The sequence below is a fragment of the Manduca sexta genome, chromosome 3, assembly GCF_014839805.1.
Source record: "Manduca sexta isolate Smith_Timp_Sample1 chromosome 3, JHU_Msex_v1.0, whole genome shotgun sequence".
NCBI lineage: Eukaryota > Metazoa > Arthropoda > Insecta > Lepidoptera > Sphingidae > Manduca > Manduca sexta.
Window position 1 is genome coordinate 8,101,937 of NC_051117.1, and position 19,386 is coordinate 8,121,322.

The following is a 19,386-nucleotide window of genomic DNA, read 5'->3' on the forward strand; positions in this document are numbered from 1 at the left end:
TACTAAAATAATTTAATTATATGTTTAAAAATATACTAATATATTATCTATTTTGGTAGGATTAAATCTATTCAAACTTCGGTACTTATGAATTAGACATTGAGCTAAATCAGAATCTCTATTTGTACTTAACTCTCTTAACAAATCAAAAACATTAGGTACAGGACACGAACATAAATATACATTCCGTAAAATTTCGAAGGACCAGAAAATATGTAATAACACAGATGCAGTCAATCTTAATATTAAGATTAAATGACCAAAAAGGTCTCTAGTATAGTTAACACAAACGAGGTATTAAGGGACAAACATTATCAGATACAGTACAAGCTGCAACTCTTGGGCTTACCAGGCTGCGCGTTGTTGAGGATGGTGGTGTGCAGCCCGAGGTCCGGCTGCGGGAAGGCCGGCTGGTTGAGGAGACCCAGCAGATTGGGCCCGGAGAGATTCTGCTGCTGACTGGAAAGAGATGGCAAATATTGCACGCGTCCTCTTTCTAGTTTTGTAGCTGTCAAAACATTTGTAACAAGAGATACATGACTACAATGATTGTCTATTTTACTCGTATTAGATGATCATGATTTTTAAGGATTCTGACTGAGAATATGTGAATTCAATCACTAATCATATATAAAACTCACTTGATAATATTCTGCTTCAACAGCATCCTCTGTATGTTCTCGGCGTTGGAGAGCGCGTCGGTGACGCCGGGCGTGGGCGTCAGCGTCTGCTGTGCCGACAGCGGCAGCGACGGTCCCAGCACGTTCAGCCCCAGCTCTGCGCCCATCGGCGTGCCCACCTGGCTCAGCCCCAGTAACGGAGTATCCGTTGCTATCTGCAGCGGAGTCGTCAGATTCGGCTGCAGCAACGTCTGGTTGATCGGCATCGACATGGGCATGCTGGTGATCGGCATTGGCATGCTAGTGATCGGCATGGGCATGCTGGCGATAGGCATCGGCATGCTCGTCATCGGCACTTCCTGCTTCACCTCCGGCGGCCTCTCCGGCGGCCGCTCAGGCTGCACCTCCACCGGCCGCTGCTCGGTGACGGTCTGCGACGTCTGCGACTGCGATTGCACTGAATACTGAATAGGAACTGTGGGTTGCGGCGGCACCGGCTCCTTCTCCGGTAGTCCGTTGAGCTGCGGCTCTTTGTCCGGCGGCCGTTCTTGCGGCCTGTCCGGGGGCCGGTCCGGCGGCTTCTCCGGCTCGGCTATAACAGTCTTCTCCTCGGGCACGTTTTCGTCCCGATCCACGACGGGACTGACTAGAAACCGGGATATTTTACGAGTCGGCTTAGAAGGCTTTTTCTCGCCGTTCTGCGACTCCGTGCTACCGGAGCGTTCGTGCGCTATCGAACCGCCGTCCGATTGATTTGATCCTGTCACAAAAAACAATATGTTGAATTTTCTGAGTAACTTTAGTCCATGAAGTCGCAAAACTAATTTTAAACACAAACTATTTCAAGCTAACACTATATATAAAGACTGGTCTTGTATACCCTACTGACCTATAGAAGACGCGGTGCTGATCTTTCTGGCAACGGTGTCGATATGCGTGTGCCGTGGCACGGGTTCGGGCAGTGGGTCCTGCGCGGGCGCATCCCCCGGCTGGTCGTACGCGAGCTCGGCAGCGATGTTGTCGTGCGACGCGGTCGGCGTCGTGCACTCAGAGTTGTCCTGGTTCGAGTCCGTGAGATTCTCCTCGCGTTCGGTTGTCTCGGAGTCGTAGTCAGTCTGAGTAAAAATTCACACATGTATCAAGAATTAACGTGATTCAATATGATGTTAGAAATTGCCTCAAACTCACACACCGGTGAGATTATTTCTAAATTGATGCACTCAAAAAACTTCAAGACCACTTCCTTTTAACACCAACTGCGTGGAAGGAATTCATTGAGTACCATGTTGTTACCATACAAAATGTGATGGTACCTTATCAATGTTAAGCCTGAGTGCGGAGTGGTGCGCCGGGTTGAGTACGGGCGTGACACCGGGGTTGGTGATCAGCTGGTTCACAATGTCCTTAATCAGCTCCATGAACGTGGCGCTCTGCCACTCCGGGAGTAGGTTGTTCGACACCTACAATAGATATACATTAAGATACAACATATATGTAATAATAACATGTTTCAATCAATATTGTAATCTCATACATAGATGCATGATACCTTCTCCCGTTTTAAGGTTACAGGTATCACAGGCATAATTAGGAAACTATATCAAGTTCCATGTAATAGGAGGCGAGTCATTGGCTTTTATCACTATAGTATATCTTTAATTAGTTATTTTGTCATTACATTAAGTTACGATAACCAATATATCTACCCGCCTTTCTCCAAAATTCCACTCACCAAATTACTAGCAATCTCCTCAGGGTTGACGTCAGTGACGTCAAACTTGAAGGTGACAGTCTTCGACTTGGACTCGAGCTGGCACTCCACGACGGTGGCGGCTTCGTTGACATCCAGCACGGTCAGCTTCGGCAGCTTGTCCTTCTCGCGCGAACGCTTCTTGGATCCGCGCGAGCGCTTCTCGCTGGTGATCGGCGATGGGATTGCCGTGCTCGCTGTAATGTGGGGTTTCTTTAGTATTATTTGTGGAGTAATTAAGGTATTCAGTAGTAAAATTGTAAGAGTAGCTCAGTGGTTCAAAGTAAAGAAAGTTCATTCCAAAAGAACATAATTACAAGATGATTCTAACCGAACATTATCAATTCTAAATTACTCTATAATTGACATATTCAAATACAATATAAATGATTAAACTCACCCTCTGACTGTGATTCGGACTGTCTTTCCTCAGCGGAGCCCAATTCTTGTTGCCGCGTCTGATCCGCTGGCGCACCCGCAGGGTACTCGTTCATAGGGGTCAGGAACTGTTCCTTCCCTCCGTTGGCTTGGTACCCGTTATCGATCTGTTCCGTCGGTAAGCTCAGCTGCTGCAACACCATCTCCTGCGGTGGAGGATGCGAGGGTATCGGCTGCGGATGCGCCGCGGTTGGGTGCGAAGGAGCTGCCGGTATTGACTGTACGGGCTGTGGTGCTGACTGCATCGGCTGCGGCATCGACTGCTGAATTGACTGCACCGGTTGTGGAATAGCTTGTGTCGGCTGCGACATCGACTGTATCTGCTGCTGCTGCGACTGCATCTGTTGGGGATGAGTGTTGATCGGCTGCATCTGCATCTGACTAGGTTGGATCGACTGAACCGGTTGGGGCATGGTCTGTTGTGGTATCGCTTGCATCGGCTGCGGCATTGATTGGACACTCTGTGGCATTGATGTTGGCTGCGGCAGCGAATGCGTTTGTTGCGGGATCGTCTGCACCGGTTGTGGCATGGACTGCACCGCCTGCGGGATGGTCTGCACGGGCTGCGGCATTGACTGCACAGGCTGCGGAATCGACTGCATCGGTTGCATCGGCTGCGGCACTGATGACATCGATTGGGGCATCGTCTGCGCGACGTTCATCTGCATGTCTTGCTGCATGCTCTGCGCCACCGACGAGGGTATCGACTGCATCATCTGCACCGTCTGACTCTGCGGCTGGTACATCTGCAGTGGGTTGGCAGAATAATTCTGAACGGGCGTGCCCTCGTGACTAGATATCTGCCTGTCCTGCTGCACCACGCTAAAGTTCTGCGCCATTTGTAAGTTGTGTGGCAGTGACTGACCCTGCATTTGATGGACTTGATGGTAATGTTCATCGGATTGCAGCGATTGTTGTTTTTGCATATCCAAATATTGGTTCTGGTACTGAAGCTGGTCGATGGATACCTGTTGTTGCAGCGGCGGTTTTTGATAATCCGGCATCATCATCTGCTGATCGTGTACGTCGGCGCCGCTTATTTGACTCTGTTCCGAACCCTGCCTTTGGTACATGGGTCGTTGTGCTCGCAACATCTCCTCCACTTTCTGATGTTGCTGTCCCATCAGTTGCTGTTTTTGTGCCAACAACGCCAAGTTTTGTTGGTCTATAATGTTCTGTTGAGTCTGTAACTGTAACTCTTGCTGCGCTAGATACTGTTGATGTTGCAAATTCCTGATGTGTTGCGGAGATAACGTCTGCCCAGGAATGTGTAATTGTTGTTGTGTCAACATTTGCTGTTGAAGTGCTAGTTGTTGCTGAGCCAGCATTTGCTTCTGCATGTTGAGCTGTTGTTGAACCTGCGCTACTTGCTGTTGGGCTTGCGCCACTTGCTGTTGCTGCGCTAATATAGCAGGGTCCACGGCGGCTGTTAAAATAGGCTGGACATATTGCTGATTTTGCTGATACGCGACGTTTTGTTGGTGTATTTGCGCGGCCATCAGGTTTTGCATTTTTTGCTGCAAGTCTTGCTCTTGAGTTTGTTCAATTTCAGACTGCTGTTGAGGGACAGGCTGAGAGGGCACCTGTGGCTGTTGTTGCTGTTGTTGTTGTTGTTGTTGTTGGTGCTGTTGTTGCTGTTGCTGTTGTTGTTGTTGTTGTTGCTGCTGTTGCTGCTGCTGTTGCTGGTGCTGCTGCTGGTGTTGCGGAGGCGGTACAGCTTCTGATTCAGACTCCTTTCTCGACTGAAGCGTGTCTGGTCTGTGTATGATCTGGGCTAATATGTTCTGCAAGTTCTGTAACGACGGATCTAGGATTTGATTGTTGACGACTGTTTGCGGGGTGGACATTATATTCTCTTGCGCCGTCAATTGTTCTTCTAGCTGTTTCTGTTGTATAGCTGCCGCTTGCTGCGCGATGATGCTCTGCTGTTGCTGTATAATCTGCTGCTGCAGCACTTGGTTCTGGTTGCTGATCTCCGCAGCCGCTAGCTGCTGATTAAGAAGGCCGGGTTGGATTTGCGATTGGGACACGGCTGGCTCAAGAATTTGCTGGGATTGTTGATCAATTAAAACTTGCCCTTGGACGGTTTGTTCCAGCATGTGCTGGTTGAGGAGATTCTGTTCCATTAAAGCCTGCGGATTCAACCAACCAAATGGTTTAGAATACTGAATTGAATATTATTTATTTGTCCATTACAAAAATAGGGAAATATCACAAAATTAATACTATAATCTAATCAGACTCTAATTTATAACCGTTTAAAGACTATCTCAAAATGTCAATACCTGTTGTTTAAGCTTATGCTCGAGTAACACCTGTTGCTGTTGCAGCAGATGCTGCTGGTCCGACGGCGACATCCTCGCCTGCATGAAGTTGTGCTGGAGCAACTTCATCGCTGTCTCCTCGTTGTTCAGCTGGTGGATCCGCTGCTGAAGGACTTGCTGTTGCGCCTGCAGGAGTTGGGACTGTTGGTCTAGCCTATCGCCAAACAAAACTCGTTTAACCACTCGCTTTTTGATAACTAACTTCTAGGTGATCGCGAGCAGTAAGCAAATCTCGGAGGACAAAGAATTTTAAACATGCGCAAAGAGGTGATGATGGGATTGCACTTACGGCACATTTGCTAGAGGCTGCGGTCCAACTCCGTTCAGAAGACCGGCTTTCACTTGGTCCACAGGGCCTGGCTGCTGATTCTGCATCATCTTCATCTACAAGTAGAGTATTTAAATTAAGTTATTTTATAGCGCAATTGAAGGTGCTTTCAAAATGAAAGAAATGTTGCAGAAACAGGGCTCGCGTACACATTAACGTATGAAAGAAACAAAAAATGTCTAAATAATCTATAAAGTTATTGATTTTTGTCAACAGTGAGACAAATGACAAAACTATACAGCCAATGACACGTACTAATTATTTTTTCATACAGTGCCGATAACATCTTGCTTGCTTTGACTGTGGGTTATTATTATTTTTCTTTATAAATGCAAGGTCAAATATATGCCTAAACATAAGAATATACACTAACAAAGTCCAATTCTCGAGACCCACCTGTCTTAGCTGCTGTTCGAAGAGCTGCTGCTGCCGGTTCTGCTCGATCATCACCTCCTGGTTGAACAACATCTGGGCTTTCTTCTCACTTCTTTCTCTGCAGGCAAGGAACAAACATTATTTATAATTCGCCGATTTGCTATTCAAACTGACGCTGCGGTATATTGCGTATTGCTTCATGGGAAGTGGAACGGACTTATCAAAAAGTTACAAGCTTCATCGAATTCAAGTTCATCGAATTTTGCATAATAATATCTACCCTGTATTATAATATACTGTCCCACTGTTGGGCACGGGCCTCGTCTACTATTGAGAGGGATTAGGCCTTAGTCCACCACGCTGGCCTAGTGCGGATTGGTAAACTTCCCTGGAAATTCCTATAGAGAACTTCTCAGGTATGCTGGTTTCCTCACGATGTTTTCCTTCACCGTTAAAGCAGGCGATAATTCACAAAGAATACACACATTTCTTTTTTTTAGTAAAGTCAGAGGTACCTTTGGGATTTGAACCTGCGGACATTCGTCTCGGCAGTCCGTTCCTCAGCCAACTAGGCTATCGCCGCTATTACAATTCTACGTACATAGTCATAAAGCTTGCGTATACGAATGTCCTTCATAAATATTTCAAAGTGGACTGATATCAGAGACTGAATGAAATTCTGTAAAACAATTTACATATCCTTGAAATACATTAAACAATATCAAAATTCATTCACCTTTAATAACCCGTTATGATGCAAATTTAATTACTACAAATTCGAACGACATTCTTATCTAACAATTTTAAAAGCGTGATGGATGGGCGCCTTACGTTTTAGTGTAAGGCAGGTTAAATTCAAATTTTATGTAAGGTTACACTGCACCGGAAACGTTTATCGAGACCGGGCCAAGGCGAATAGGTCATAAAATTAATGTCATTTTTTGCTTGTTGAGAACAATTCTAAATGAAATATTTTGTAGTAAATTACTGCGCGTACAAACATTAGCAGATCTGGTGTAGGAGTTTCCTCATTTCAATGACCATTCATTGATTCCTTCCTAACCGAAATTCAGCGGCGGCTAATCTCAACGGAGATCAGTTTTGTAAGCAGGAGATATTAGTGCAAAAGTGTGTGCGCAATACACGGGTACACTCTGTTCCTTCACTCTCATAGTCCGGTGAGAAGGCAAACCGACATGATGGGAAAGAGATCAGGTGCAGGAAAACTTTACCTTGTAATACTACAAACCAAAAAAAATATTCACTTCATTTACGTATATAAACTTAAAGTATGTGCCTGATTTAAATTGAACATTATTTTCGTATATTTATTCAAGTATTGTTTAACTTAATTGACAATGTATTTCCTGTACGAATAATGTTCCTCTTAATAAAATTTACACACAATATAATATCATGAAGTATTTATCCCGCATAGACATTTCCTGTGTTGGATATAACAGAATTGAGGAAACCTGTGAAACAACGATAAATTCACGATATAGGGATTTACCGGTCTCCGAAAAAGGCGGTATTTTTTATGCATCTACACAGACCTCTCTGGGATTTGTGGAACGATTTGCGTGATATATACAGAAAAAGATTTCCTAATTGTCTGATTTTCTATAAACAGCTAAAATAACTATGCTGGTGGTGGTTTTATTGGTGCACGAATAAAAAAAAATCACAAAGCTGTGTGCAGCAATGGACTGCATTTTCTTCCGAGATACTTTAATATAGAGTTTTATGACCAATAATTGACTCACTACAATTTCCTCCAAACTGAAACACAACAGCCATATCACACTGGTGCTTGGTAGCAGAAATAGACAACGCGGTGGTGCGTGGTGCCTATTTCGTAGTACCGTATGACATACCTCTCACGAAGTGAATTATTTACACTAATCAAAACTAACCTCATTTCTCAACCACAGAAAATAAATCAAAATTAAAATCTTCACTCACAAAATAAAATATTTAGAAAACCTAAAATTTACATTATAGCAATACTTAACTAATACATCAAATTAAACAAACAACAAACGATTCGCAAATACATCCATTCCAAAACAACTTTCTTTAAAAAGACTCGAGTATTTCGACCTTCACAAACAATTTAGCAATGTCTTATCCGCGAATGCTTTCTTACAATACCGCGCCGAGACTGAGGCCTCAATAATCATCATGGAATCACGCGAGGTCGCGCCTGCAGGTCGCTGAAGGATGTTGGTAGTCTTAACTACCGTCACCATGGTAACCGTTAGCAAATCTAGCTGCACACGACTGTGGATCGATTGGCCGTTGCACGAGTCTCTTGTAAGCACCTTAGTTAAAGGGTTAATTTGTACTTTTATAGGTCATAATGATTATCTAGGTAAAGTGTATTCTCAGGAAAATTAAGATTTTTAATTTAATTTTAAGCTGAGGTAAAAACAGTCAGGAACATTTAGAATTCTAGGAATTGTCGAAACTAAAATCTTCTTAACACTTTGGCTATACAGTAATTTTTTGCTTATACTATTATGACTAACCGCGGCAATAATCATACACTGACTTAGAGTGATTCAGTTATACAGTATCATTTTGATATGTCTCTACTAATTGAAACCACACACTTATGTTTTCAAAAATAACACTTGACAATAAGTAACAGGAATTGTACATGTTAAATAAAAAAGTGCAAGTTTCAAACGAAATCAATAAAAAAAATATTAAAAATTTACGCGCTCTAATGCCTCTACTAGCAGTCTAACCGAATACGTCGCACCGGAACTTTTAATTAGAAATATACTCATGAGCACGCCTTATTTACACTTAACACCAAATGAAAAATCAGAAAAGTAAAGCTTGGATTATTGGTCAGAATATGAGTTATAATGGATGAGTTCTGGCACAATGTAAGCAGAGGTAAAGGCGAGTAAATATGTGATTTCATTTATGAATGTCAAAATGAAGCTGATTAATAAAATACCTACCATAGTTTTTTCCTTACACATAAAAATTTACGAAAAATAATATATTATGTCCTATGATTTCGCCAAAACACTATATACCTTATATAATTACAGACTTCAAAATAAACACGATAATACCTTAATAACTGTCAAACAAAGTCTGCATTAACTTCATTAAGATACTAGTTTTGTATCACAAATATTTTTATGTTTATCTGATAATGAAGGCAATCGCTGGCACATTATTCTATTTTCCTTATCTACGTATACAATTTGATGTGGTTATCGTTTTAAATAATACGTTTTAACATAATTTAAAAAGAGAAAACTCATGATAATTAAGTATTTTTTATAAACAAAAGTTTATTCGTACAAAAGCACAAAGAAAACCATCATCATCATAATCATCAGCTCCTTGCAGTCCACTGCTGAACATAGGCCTTAACAATTATTAATTAAGAAAACCTTCATTAAATCATAAATCTGACAAACAAAATACCAAAACTCAGACACTTGGTCCATAAATGTGATATGTGAAAAGTATTTAAAACTGAGGGATAAAAATTAACACCAAGAAATGGTCTTAAAAACACCTTTAGGTATAAGTTGATTAACCATCGTTTTCAATGAAAGATCCCAAGCTTAATGTTCGATCCAATCTCGAGAATGTAACAATAAAAAAAATAAAGTCAAATTGAGCACCTCCTCCTTTTTCAAGTCGGTTAAAAATAAGTCATTTGTAAGCATATCAAAATACTTAGTTCTGTTTGGTCCATTTTGCACCTGGATCAAAAAGCTATTGATATCGTGTACGGATAATGGCGCTTTACCTCTGCCAGCAGAGAGCTAATAAATATTTAAAATAATGATTAATTTTGTTCTGCTTCAGGCCTGTTTCACAAGTTCCAAGTAATTTTTATTTGACAGTCATCCTACTAAACAGCTAATATCGATGGTAATCATTATATAATAATATTGTATAGATGGTACTCATCATTTATTTGGGAATATCGATTAGAGTGTGACTTTTGTATTTGATTGGTTTATACTTTCATGTGAGTAATGTAAATGTAATTTACTTAAAAATTGCGAAACGAGTCCTTATTGTTTATATTAGTATTGAAATAAAGCCGCGAAGATGATGTAAGATGCGGGCACGGCTACGGAATATAATGAATGAGGTCGGAGATGCAATATTATACTCTATATTTAGTTATATAGTGTTTATTTTATTTTGTATGCCTTCATTGAATTTGATTTTGATATTTCTCACAGCGCTCTAGCTAATTCTTTATGCTTTAGCCACAAACGCAAATATCATGAGAATAAACATTGTGTTTAAATGCACGGGGCGCCAGAAACGCTCTGACCTCGTACCGAGAGAAAATAAAAAACTAATTGTAATAAATTAACAAATTGATTATTTTTTGTACCTGTTTAACAAAGTCCAGACTGCGTGCTATTATTTTACAATCGAGTGCAAAATTATTATGATATTTCATTCATGGTATGGCAAATAAAATTAAATGTACTTCTATGCGTATTATCTAAAATTAAATTCCAAAAAAAAACGTTTGTGAGCAAAACTCTCGTCACTTGTCGCCGTCGTGTGAACTACAGTGAACCTGCCAGAAAGTTCACTAACACAATAAAAACCAGATTTATAACTCACCGCATTCTAATCCAATGAATTCAACAATAAACACAGTCACCAAACTTTATCCTCTACGGAAATTTTACTTTGAAAAAACCTTCAGCACTTCCGAAAAAAAAACAAAACAAATTTAAAAATAGAATTAACAGAAACGAACACTATTTTCCCGTATTCACTATTACTTTCTCGAACGTTCACAAAAACACACAGGCCGCATGTTACTTTAACAATTTATTCGAAAAAACATAACAATAAAAAATAAATAAATAAAAATGAAAAAAAAAACATTTAAACAAAAATGAAAAACAAGCGCCACGCGTCGCAACGCATTCGAACACAACACAATGTTTACTGACATAACGCGATGTGTTTGCGCAACGCAGTGAGTCGACAGTACGATATCGTGTTTATATTGCACGCGACCCCCGTCCCCGCCGTCACACTCCGTTTTGGTCATTAACCGGTAGGTCATGGACATTCAAATCCGCAAATTTGAAAAGGTGCTACTAAATATTTTTGGAATTAATAAACTATGTTTTTAAAGATATTAATCGACGGTTGAAATGCTAATTGACTTAAGCGATATTTTTTTGCAACACTAAGTTTCATACGTATTTAAAATCAGCACTTTTTTGTTTTTTATACCTAATTAAAATTTTTCGAAAAATAAATGTCGCTTTGTTAATTAGCCTTTAAATTGACGATATTTAATAATTTCAATAAAATAACAAGAAGACACTCCCCGAAATAAAGCTGTTTATTTTCATTAAAATTATGTGTCCAACAATAAGTAGAAAGAACAATAAACGTCAAGTCAATGCCATGGTCTACTTCATTGCTTATTCAATGCTAAAAGCTCCGTTATGATACGCTCGTTGACTACCAAACCTAGTTCCCATAGTAGTGCCATTTTGACGTAACATTTCAAACGTTGCACGTTTATGGTCTGCATGAACCGGAATGCGGCGGCTTTGGTTTGATAACATCAATACAAATATTGACCTTCGCGTGTACTGCGAATCGAAATACTTTGGACTGTATTTTTAATTAAAACTGGGTTAACATATTTTATTAAACACCTATAATCCGTCTGCAGTAATGAAGTTAATATATTCACGAAGGACACATCAAACTAAATAGGAATAATAAAAATCATGAAACTATTTTTCCTACCTTCCTACTACTCAAATTATTTTTAAACAGGAAAAAATTTAGAAACTGTTGTTTTCCTGTTAAAATTTATAAGATAAACAACACTATGCATTTACATATAACTAGGTATTACTCGCGGCTTCGCTCGCGTGAAATCATTTTCCGCTTCAAAAGTTCTTAAAACACTATACGACGCCAGTGCCATCTATTAAAAATCAAATTTAAAAATTCCATTATTTTCCATCGAAGCAAATTACAGGGATAAAAAGTAGCCTGAATTAATCCCGAAAATGGTCTAACCGTGCCTACTTTCATCTAAATTTGTTCAGTTCTTTCTACGATTACTTCAACAAACCTACAAACATGAAAACATTTTCCCAAAATTACTCATTAATAGTTTACAAGAATCAGCCTCTAATCAGCTTATGTAATATTGTCTATTTTTAATACATTGAACAAAGTCGCCCTACTGCCGTACTGCGCATACGCGGCACGGTACGCATCACGATTGCAATTACGATTGCGTCAGCGCAATTAATCGTCCGCGATGAGGCGTGGATACATTATCAAAACTACTGAACCGATATCGACGCGTTTCTATCGTGGGTGCACGTTTGAGGGACTATTTTAAATGATGACATACAAAGATTTCTTGAGAGGTTCTGAGGGCGGGGTCGAATCCTGCACCCAATTGACTATTTCGGAATGAAATGACATTTTTTAAAAGAATATCGCTGAACAAATATATATAAAAAAAAAACAGGAATAGTGTAACCCTCTTTTGAAGTCGATTAAAGATCAAAGAAAACATTGCAATTGAGGTATGTACTGCTATCAAAGGAATAGGGTGGTAGACTTCCCAGTTCGGTATCTATGTATACTAAACCTGAAGAGTTTCTTTTTTGTCTGAACGCGCTAATCTCACAAAATACTAAACTATTTTGTTTTTTTTTCGCTAATAGCAAGCTACATTACTCCCAAATCCTACAGGCTACTTTCTATCCCGCAAAAAACTTATACGCGGGCGTAACCGCAAGCAAAATCTAGTTTAATATTCACGATGCCATCCCACCAGCATTCCAATGGAAATAGGTCTACAATTTTCGAGTGCACGCCGATGGCTACATTATACAAGAATCGTAAAATCGTTATGTATTTAGCAACATAATTGAATATCAATTCGTTGGCAAGCAATGCATTTGAGTTATCGCTAAACGTTTTCAATCAGAGTAATACACGCTTTTAGCTTAGATAAGAGAGGTAAGCTTGTTGGCTTTACGCCATGATGGATGTAATTAACTCGTGCTGCTAAACATGAAAATTGATGTTGCTCGGATGCAGAATAACTATTTTTATAATACCGTTGTTAAGTGGTGTGTGAAAACTACACGACAATTTTATATCAGCTGCTAATTACTGATAATAATTCTGAAACTTTTAACATGGCGGCCGAAGGAAAGTCATTGTTTACGAGCAAACGGCTCGAGTGATAGTAAGCGACAAGACCGCTCTTACACTATAGCAACGCCATGCAGAACGACAAAATAAATTTAAAGTTAATATTGTTTGACAATAATAAAACCGTAAGCAGGCCAGCATGTTTGTGTCGTGTGGCGAAGGATAATCACTCGTCAGTCTGTCCCGCCCTCACGCCCACCATTACAACTCCTGTTAGCCAGGATCAGCAGTGGTACGTATTTTATGACACCGAGTGGTGAAGCTCGGCAAGTCTCAGGGAACACTAATTTGTCTATATCCCGCAACGAAATCAATCAAATAGAAAGATAGGCAGAAGTTGGAAATATTAATTGTCCACTTCCCTCCACAGCAAAGCGGGAGACAAAATGAACCAAGGAGGCATTTTAACCCAAGTATAGGGACCTTTACAACAAGACAGGCCAGTTTTAAAGCACCACGGATAAAAACTAAACTAAAGTCAACCTTCTATCTGGATCCTAATTCGCTTACAATAATGCTGTGTAGTCACTGTATTTAGTCAAATATTTTTCTAATTCAGTTACAAGTATATCAGCCATTACCATATCTCGTGCGCGCAGTGATATTCGCATGGCCTAGTATGCAAATCGGAAACTGGCGGCCGACAATACGATTAGTCTGCTACCAAAATACTTTCCATATTTTAAGGGCTATTTTAGGTTAGCAAAGTATCTATTATGGTCTATTATTATAAATGTAAAAGTCTATGAATAAGGTTTAGTTGTAGAAGTAATCACAGAATTTTCTTAATGAGTTTAGATAGTAATATGACGACTGCCTCTGTGGATTTTGCTATTAGGTCTTAAGTTCGAATACCGAATCGAGCAAAGCGATATTCGGTTTATTATTCAGTATCAAACCAGTTTTGAATTTGCGCCCTTTAGGTGAAATTCGACAGCACATATTATAGACCTATCAAGCCATATTTTATCTCGGAAACACAATGAGTTTTTTATTCCAGCAAATATCTTTCACGCGGGTACTACCAAGAAAAATATAATAGGGTTCCATAAGTAGCCTTTGAATAACCCAGAGCGGCCTTGCCGAACGCAAGACTCCAGGCGGGAGCATAAAAATAGGTTCTCAACTAAAGCATCGAGCGAGGCCCCTCGAGTAAGAGTGAAACCCCTAGTAATGCTGCCACTGTGAATAAGGAATATTAAAACAAATATCTTGTCTCTACATTAACCATGGATTATGGTGAACCAATAAGTCATCCTCTCAACCTATTACGCCTTTCGATATTATAATAATGCAAATAGTATGCATCGAGATAAGAAAAGTGGGACAAAAAATCCATCGCAATTTTACAATAAACGGCCTTGGATCGAAGACGGGCTGTGCCGGCCATTCAAACGGATACCGTCGTTTCTAGTAGAGGCGTTTTTTATACAGGCAAGGGAAAATCATCCCACTGCACCTGGCAGTAAGCAGAGGTCCAGTTACAATGTGGATTATCCCTCGCCAGTCGACACAATTATGCCAGTTCGTTTAAACCGGATATACATAGGATAGCCTCGGAACATACAGTACTAACAGCTTACCACGGGTATGTAGGATCAGTTTTGCGATATGGCCTATAGTTGTGGGGCAATTCACCACAAATGTCTCAAGCTTTCCTGGCTCAAAAAAAATGTATAAGAGCAATATGCAATGTAGGACCTTTAGATTCATGCAAACCACTTTTTATTAAAACAAAAACACTTACATTGACCGGTCTGTATATCCTCGAAATTGGACTATTTGTCAAAAAACATCCACAGTTGTTTAAGAAAATAGGTGACAATAGTTTGTTCAGTCAAAGAGACCCAACAAAGCTAGTAATGAAAAAATGTAGAACGACCCTTTATCAAAAGAGCTGTCATAGTATGTGTGTTAAAATATATAATAAAATTCCACAATGTCTACGTGAACTACCATTAAGATTATTTGTTAAAAAATTAAAAAAATGGCTTCTGGAAAGATGCTTCTACACAATCCAGGAGTTCTTGAACTATAAAAATTAAAAAAAACGGAAACAGTACTGTATAAAGATTATCTGCGACATTTTGTATTCTAGAATTAATAATCATAATCAATATTCAAAATTAATCATATTACAATAGGCATCATAATGTAAAACTTATGTTAAATTCCATTGACAACCAAATTTTAATTTTAATTTAAAAATTTATAACTAAAACTTGCCCTAACCTAATTAATTATTTTCTTTTATTATTATACACATAAAAAAAAAAAAAAAATTGCATGTCAATAAATTTGACAAAAGTTGATTGATCAGAAATGACTAGTTAAGATTCTATACTGTACCAACTTTTTTGCAAATAAAGGATTTTACTATTTACTATTTACACAGAATGATCCCGGAACGCGACACACATTTTTTAACAGATTGCATATAAATTTAATGTCTAGATTATAATATTGGCAAGGCTAGTTCTTCGCCTGTTTAACCTTCCAATTACTGAGTACTTCATATTACTATGATGTTACACACAATAATTACTCCGACATGAAATTTTTTAAGTTTTTATAAATGGAGTTTTTTTTTATTCCCAAATTTATTGTCTCTTTTTGTTTTGTATTTACTATTATTACTCGACATTGGCAAAATCAACGATAAATAAACGATGGCAGATATGATATAAAAGAACAAGAAAATGATTTTTTATGTTTATCCGAATGTTAGACAGTAAAATAAAACTATTTTGCGAATTTTATCTCGGTTTTTATATTATAATTTTCTCGCTTTTAATTTTAAGAAGTAAAATATTTTTTTTTTTATCAGGACCTGTACACTGTTCTTAGACAGCAAAAAAAGCTTCATAATCGTACCATCACACAAGAAGCTTACCACACTAAAATATACTCGAAAACTCAAACACAAAACACGAAACACACCAAATACGATAAACAATCGAACAGAGTGTACGGTCGCGTGACAGACTCGCGTTTCCATCGCGCCGACGACGGTCGCACGACTCCAGCGGTTCGTTAATCAGAATTTCATGCAAACAGTATGATCGTATGAAAAAAAATATACGTATCGACTAGTGACGGTATATTTAGAGTTCTGTTTAATTACGTAATTGTGAAAATGTTGCCAAATTTAATTACAAGATATACATCGTTTTGCTTAGTCGCAGGAATGGTGATCGATATTTTAACTATAGATACAGAATGTTTTATTTTAGGGGCTATGGACTATGTTCTTGTTTTAGAATACGGTAGTAGATGACATTTTAAATTGACTTTAATCATTCAAGTTTTATCAAAAAAAAATTCGCATTAAATATATAAAACGCATGTGTTGTGACGTCACCGGCATTTAAAACCAGGCATGTGAGGAAGACAACACGATGTTTCGTATCCAAGTTTGTTTATTCACAATTACGCATAAAATAATAACAAAAAAATACGTCTAACTATGCCAATATCTACCCAACTCTAGCAATGTGACATTGCTTTGAAACAACAAGTGAAATGTATATAATTTTTCGTTGAACAGAGCACGATAATCGCGTGACTCGAAGTTGAACGCAAGCAATGTTGTTTCTAGGAATAACTATTACAAAATGTCGAGTTAAAATATCATTTCGATTTATCGTTATTTGTAATTTTAGAAACCAATTTGTTTGCCGAAATTATTGTCTTGTTTGTTGATGCGTTAGGTAGATTTAGTTAATTAAAAAAAATGCCAAATAAGGGCTGTATGTGCTATAGAGTCGTAGCGGTATACGTATAAGATTTAAAATAACGCAGAAATCTAAAAATGTCTAGAGATTTGAAGCGTATAAACAAGTTTCCACAGTCTATTGTGCCCGTAAATTATATACATATGTTATAATTTTTTTATCGCCCTAATACTGAATAGACAAATTTATCAATCGCATTGTATCATTCTGTGCTTGTTGGAAAATAAGAAAGACATCGACCACCGATGGACGTTCCTCATTTTAATTGTTAAAACAGGTCGACTGACGCCAGTTCACTTTCAGTCACATTGCCATGGCAGTATACACAGCACTACTCACTGACCTGTTGAGGCTGATGAGCTGCGACTTGAGCAGTTTGAAGACGATGCGCGCGTCCTCCTCCATGATGAGTCCCGCCTTCGCCATCTCGTTGGCCACCTCCTCGCAGTCGTCGTTCTCCACGTCGAACTCGAACTGGATCGCCTCGTTCTCCTTGTGCGTGTACGATCTGAGTATAAGAGATTTTTATTATTGAAGGATGATGCTGTATGAAGATATAATTGAAATACCGACATAAAATTAGGGTCTTGTGGCAATAGATTTGGTGGTCTTCATTGTTATAAAAGAAAATTGAATGGCTTATGACAATAAATATTGGTGGTCTTCATCGTTTTACGAGTTTGTATGGTCGATAAACTTATGATTAAAGTTTATCTACATTAATCAAATTTAATATGTAAAGAACCATCATCATTTTCGCACAAAACAAGACACCATTGTATATGAGTTTTCCGTATGGTCGCCGGGTCTAGATGACCTGTAAGTATCATAAACTTAAGTAGTAGTATTAATATCATTAGAAACCCCGTACCGTTTCTTAGGATCGATGATCTTGAGGCGGAACTGTATCTTGGTGATGTCCGAGGAGGTGACCAGGTCGCGGTCCACGATCTCCAGCCGCAGCCCGATGTCCTCGCCGAAGAACTCGTGGTTCAGCAGATCTTTCACTTTTGGCCTGATGTCGACAATTCATCAATGTACAATGGTAATTTAAATCTATACTAATATTATAAAAATTAAGTTTGTTTGTAGGTTTGTAGGGGCTTATCTTTGTAACTATTGAACCGATCCTAAAAAATCTTTCACTAATACGTTTTTCCCGAATAAAAAAATCTCCCGAGCGGATCCGCGGGCACAACCTAGTATCTTATAAAACAAAAGTAAGTACAAGCAATTAGACATTTCAATTTGGTGAATTGTAGACATCAAACGTCATAAAATATCGATTTCAAATCAATTCTAAGATCAAATCGATTTTTTTCTTATGCTATTTATGATTATAGTAAACTTATAACTGAACTGTTGTTAATAAGTTTTCGATATACGTAAGCTATCTCACCTGTCAGCTTTGTTCGGCCGTATGCAGGACTCGATGATCTCCCGCACTTCCGGTATCGTCACCTTCTCCAAGCTCTGCGGCTTCACGCCCTGTCAACAGAATAGTCATATGAAAAAAAAAGTGTGGGTTTAGTCATAAACTTTGATTTTGGCGGCAAAAATTATCTATCTACGGTTGGAGCTCGGGTTTTTTGTTTAATGTTTTTTTTTTTTTTATATTACGCAGGCGTGACGTCACGTGTACTTCCGCGTACGCATCACTCATAACATAACACGTATACGCCGCAGGCAACTTGTTAAATAGATTAATTCTTCATTTATGCATAATGGTGTATGTCTTATCTATGTTTCCATCTATAGCGTATAATATTGTTTATGGTATTCTTTTTTAATTAAAACAATTTGGTTCGTTCGTTGTCTCATAACACGTTTTATAACTTATCACGTATGCTGTTGCTTGCGACAGGACATTTGGAGAACGGTTTTTTTTTTCGCATCCAAAAATACATATGGCGAAAAGTATGTGCGTTGACAACACCTCTGCATATGCCTTCGGGACAAAATCTTGATGTATTTTTTGTATATAACTTTGTTGAGTTTATGAAGAGTGCACGTAGAGGTAATAACTCACCGACACGACTTTCTTGTATATCTGCGCGGGCCCGCTGCACTCGCTGTACGGGTACTCCCCGGTGGCCATCTCCAGCATGCACATGCCGAACGCGTACACGTCCACGGACTCGTCGTAGTGCTCCTCGTACATTTCCGGCGCCATGAACTCCGGCGTGCCTGTGTTAAGGACATAACCGGTAATGTATAACAGATTTTTTCTAAGCACGTAAATACGAAATTTTAAGTGGTAATAGCTTATTTGAGTGAGGACTGCCAAAACGAATGTCCGCAGGTTCAAATCCCAAGGACACACCTCCGGTTTTTTTTTTTAACGATTAAGGAAAACATCGTGAAGAAACCTGCATACCTGAGAAGTTCTCTATAGGAATTTTTAAGGGTGTTTTAAATATTTATATTTCCACCAAAAATTTCTTTTTGTCGCTAATTATTTTCGTTCAATATAACTCACCAATGACAGATTTTGCAAAACTCCTATTTTTGAGTGTCGCTAGTCCCAAGTCGCCGATTTTCACGCTGCCAGTCGTACCAGTGATAAAGATGTTGTCGCATTTCAGATCTCTGTACAACA

General features: G+C 38.9%; 1 protein-coding gene across 9 annotated transcripts in view; it reads right to left on the reverse strand.

The window, feature by feature from the left end:
- Window positions 1–19,386, reverse strand: part of LOC115442972 (serine/threonine-protein kinase WNK1) — a 58,629-nt gene that overhangs the window by 6,968 nt on the left and 32,275 nt on the right. For 8 of the 9 annotated variants that reach the window (XM_030168219.2, XM_030168218.2, XM_030168215.2 and 5 more), the window contains 14 exons: window positions 19,267–19,376; window positions 18,817–18,974; window positions 18,187–18,275; window positions 17,659–17,802; window positions 17,131–17,295; window positions 5,857–5,953; window positions 5,422–5,516; window positions 5,094–5,286; window positions 2,771–4,940; window positions 2,353–2,567; window positions 1,934–2,080; window positions 1,510–1,735; window positions 642–1,380; window positions 350–459 (listed from right to left, as the gene is read on the reverse strand). In XM_030168219.2, the coding sequence (XP_030024079.2) occupies window positions 350–459; window positions 642–1,380; window positions 1,510–1,735; window positions 1,934–2,080; window positions 2,353–2,567; window positions 2,771–4,940; window positions 5,094–5,286; window positions 5,422–5,516; window positions 5,857–5,953; window positions 17,131–17,295; window positions 17,659–17,802; window positions 18,187–18,275; window positions 18,817–18,974; window positions 19,267–19,376 (4,658 nt within the window). The remainder of the gene's footprint in view (window positions 1–349; window positions 460–641; window positions 1,381–1,509; window positions 1,736–1,933; window positions 2,081–2,352; window positions 2,568–2,770; window positions 4,941–5,093; window positions 5,287–5,421; window positions 5,517–5,856; window positions 5,954–17,130; window positions 17,296–17,658; window positions 17,803–18,186; window positions 18,276–18,816; window positions 18,975–19,266; window positions 19,377–19,386) is intronic. The other variant, XM_030168221.2, reaches the window with a different exon arrangement.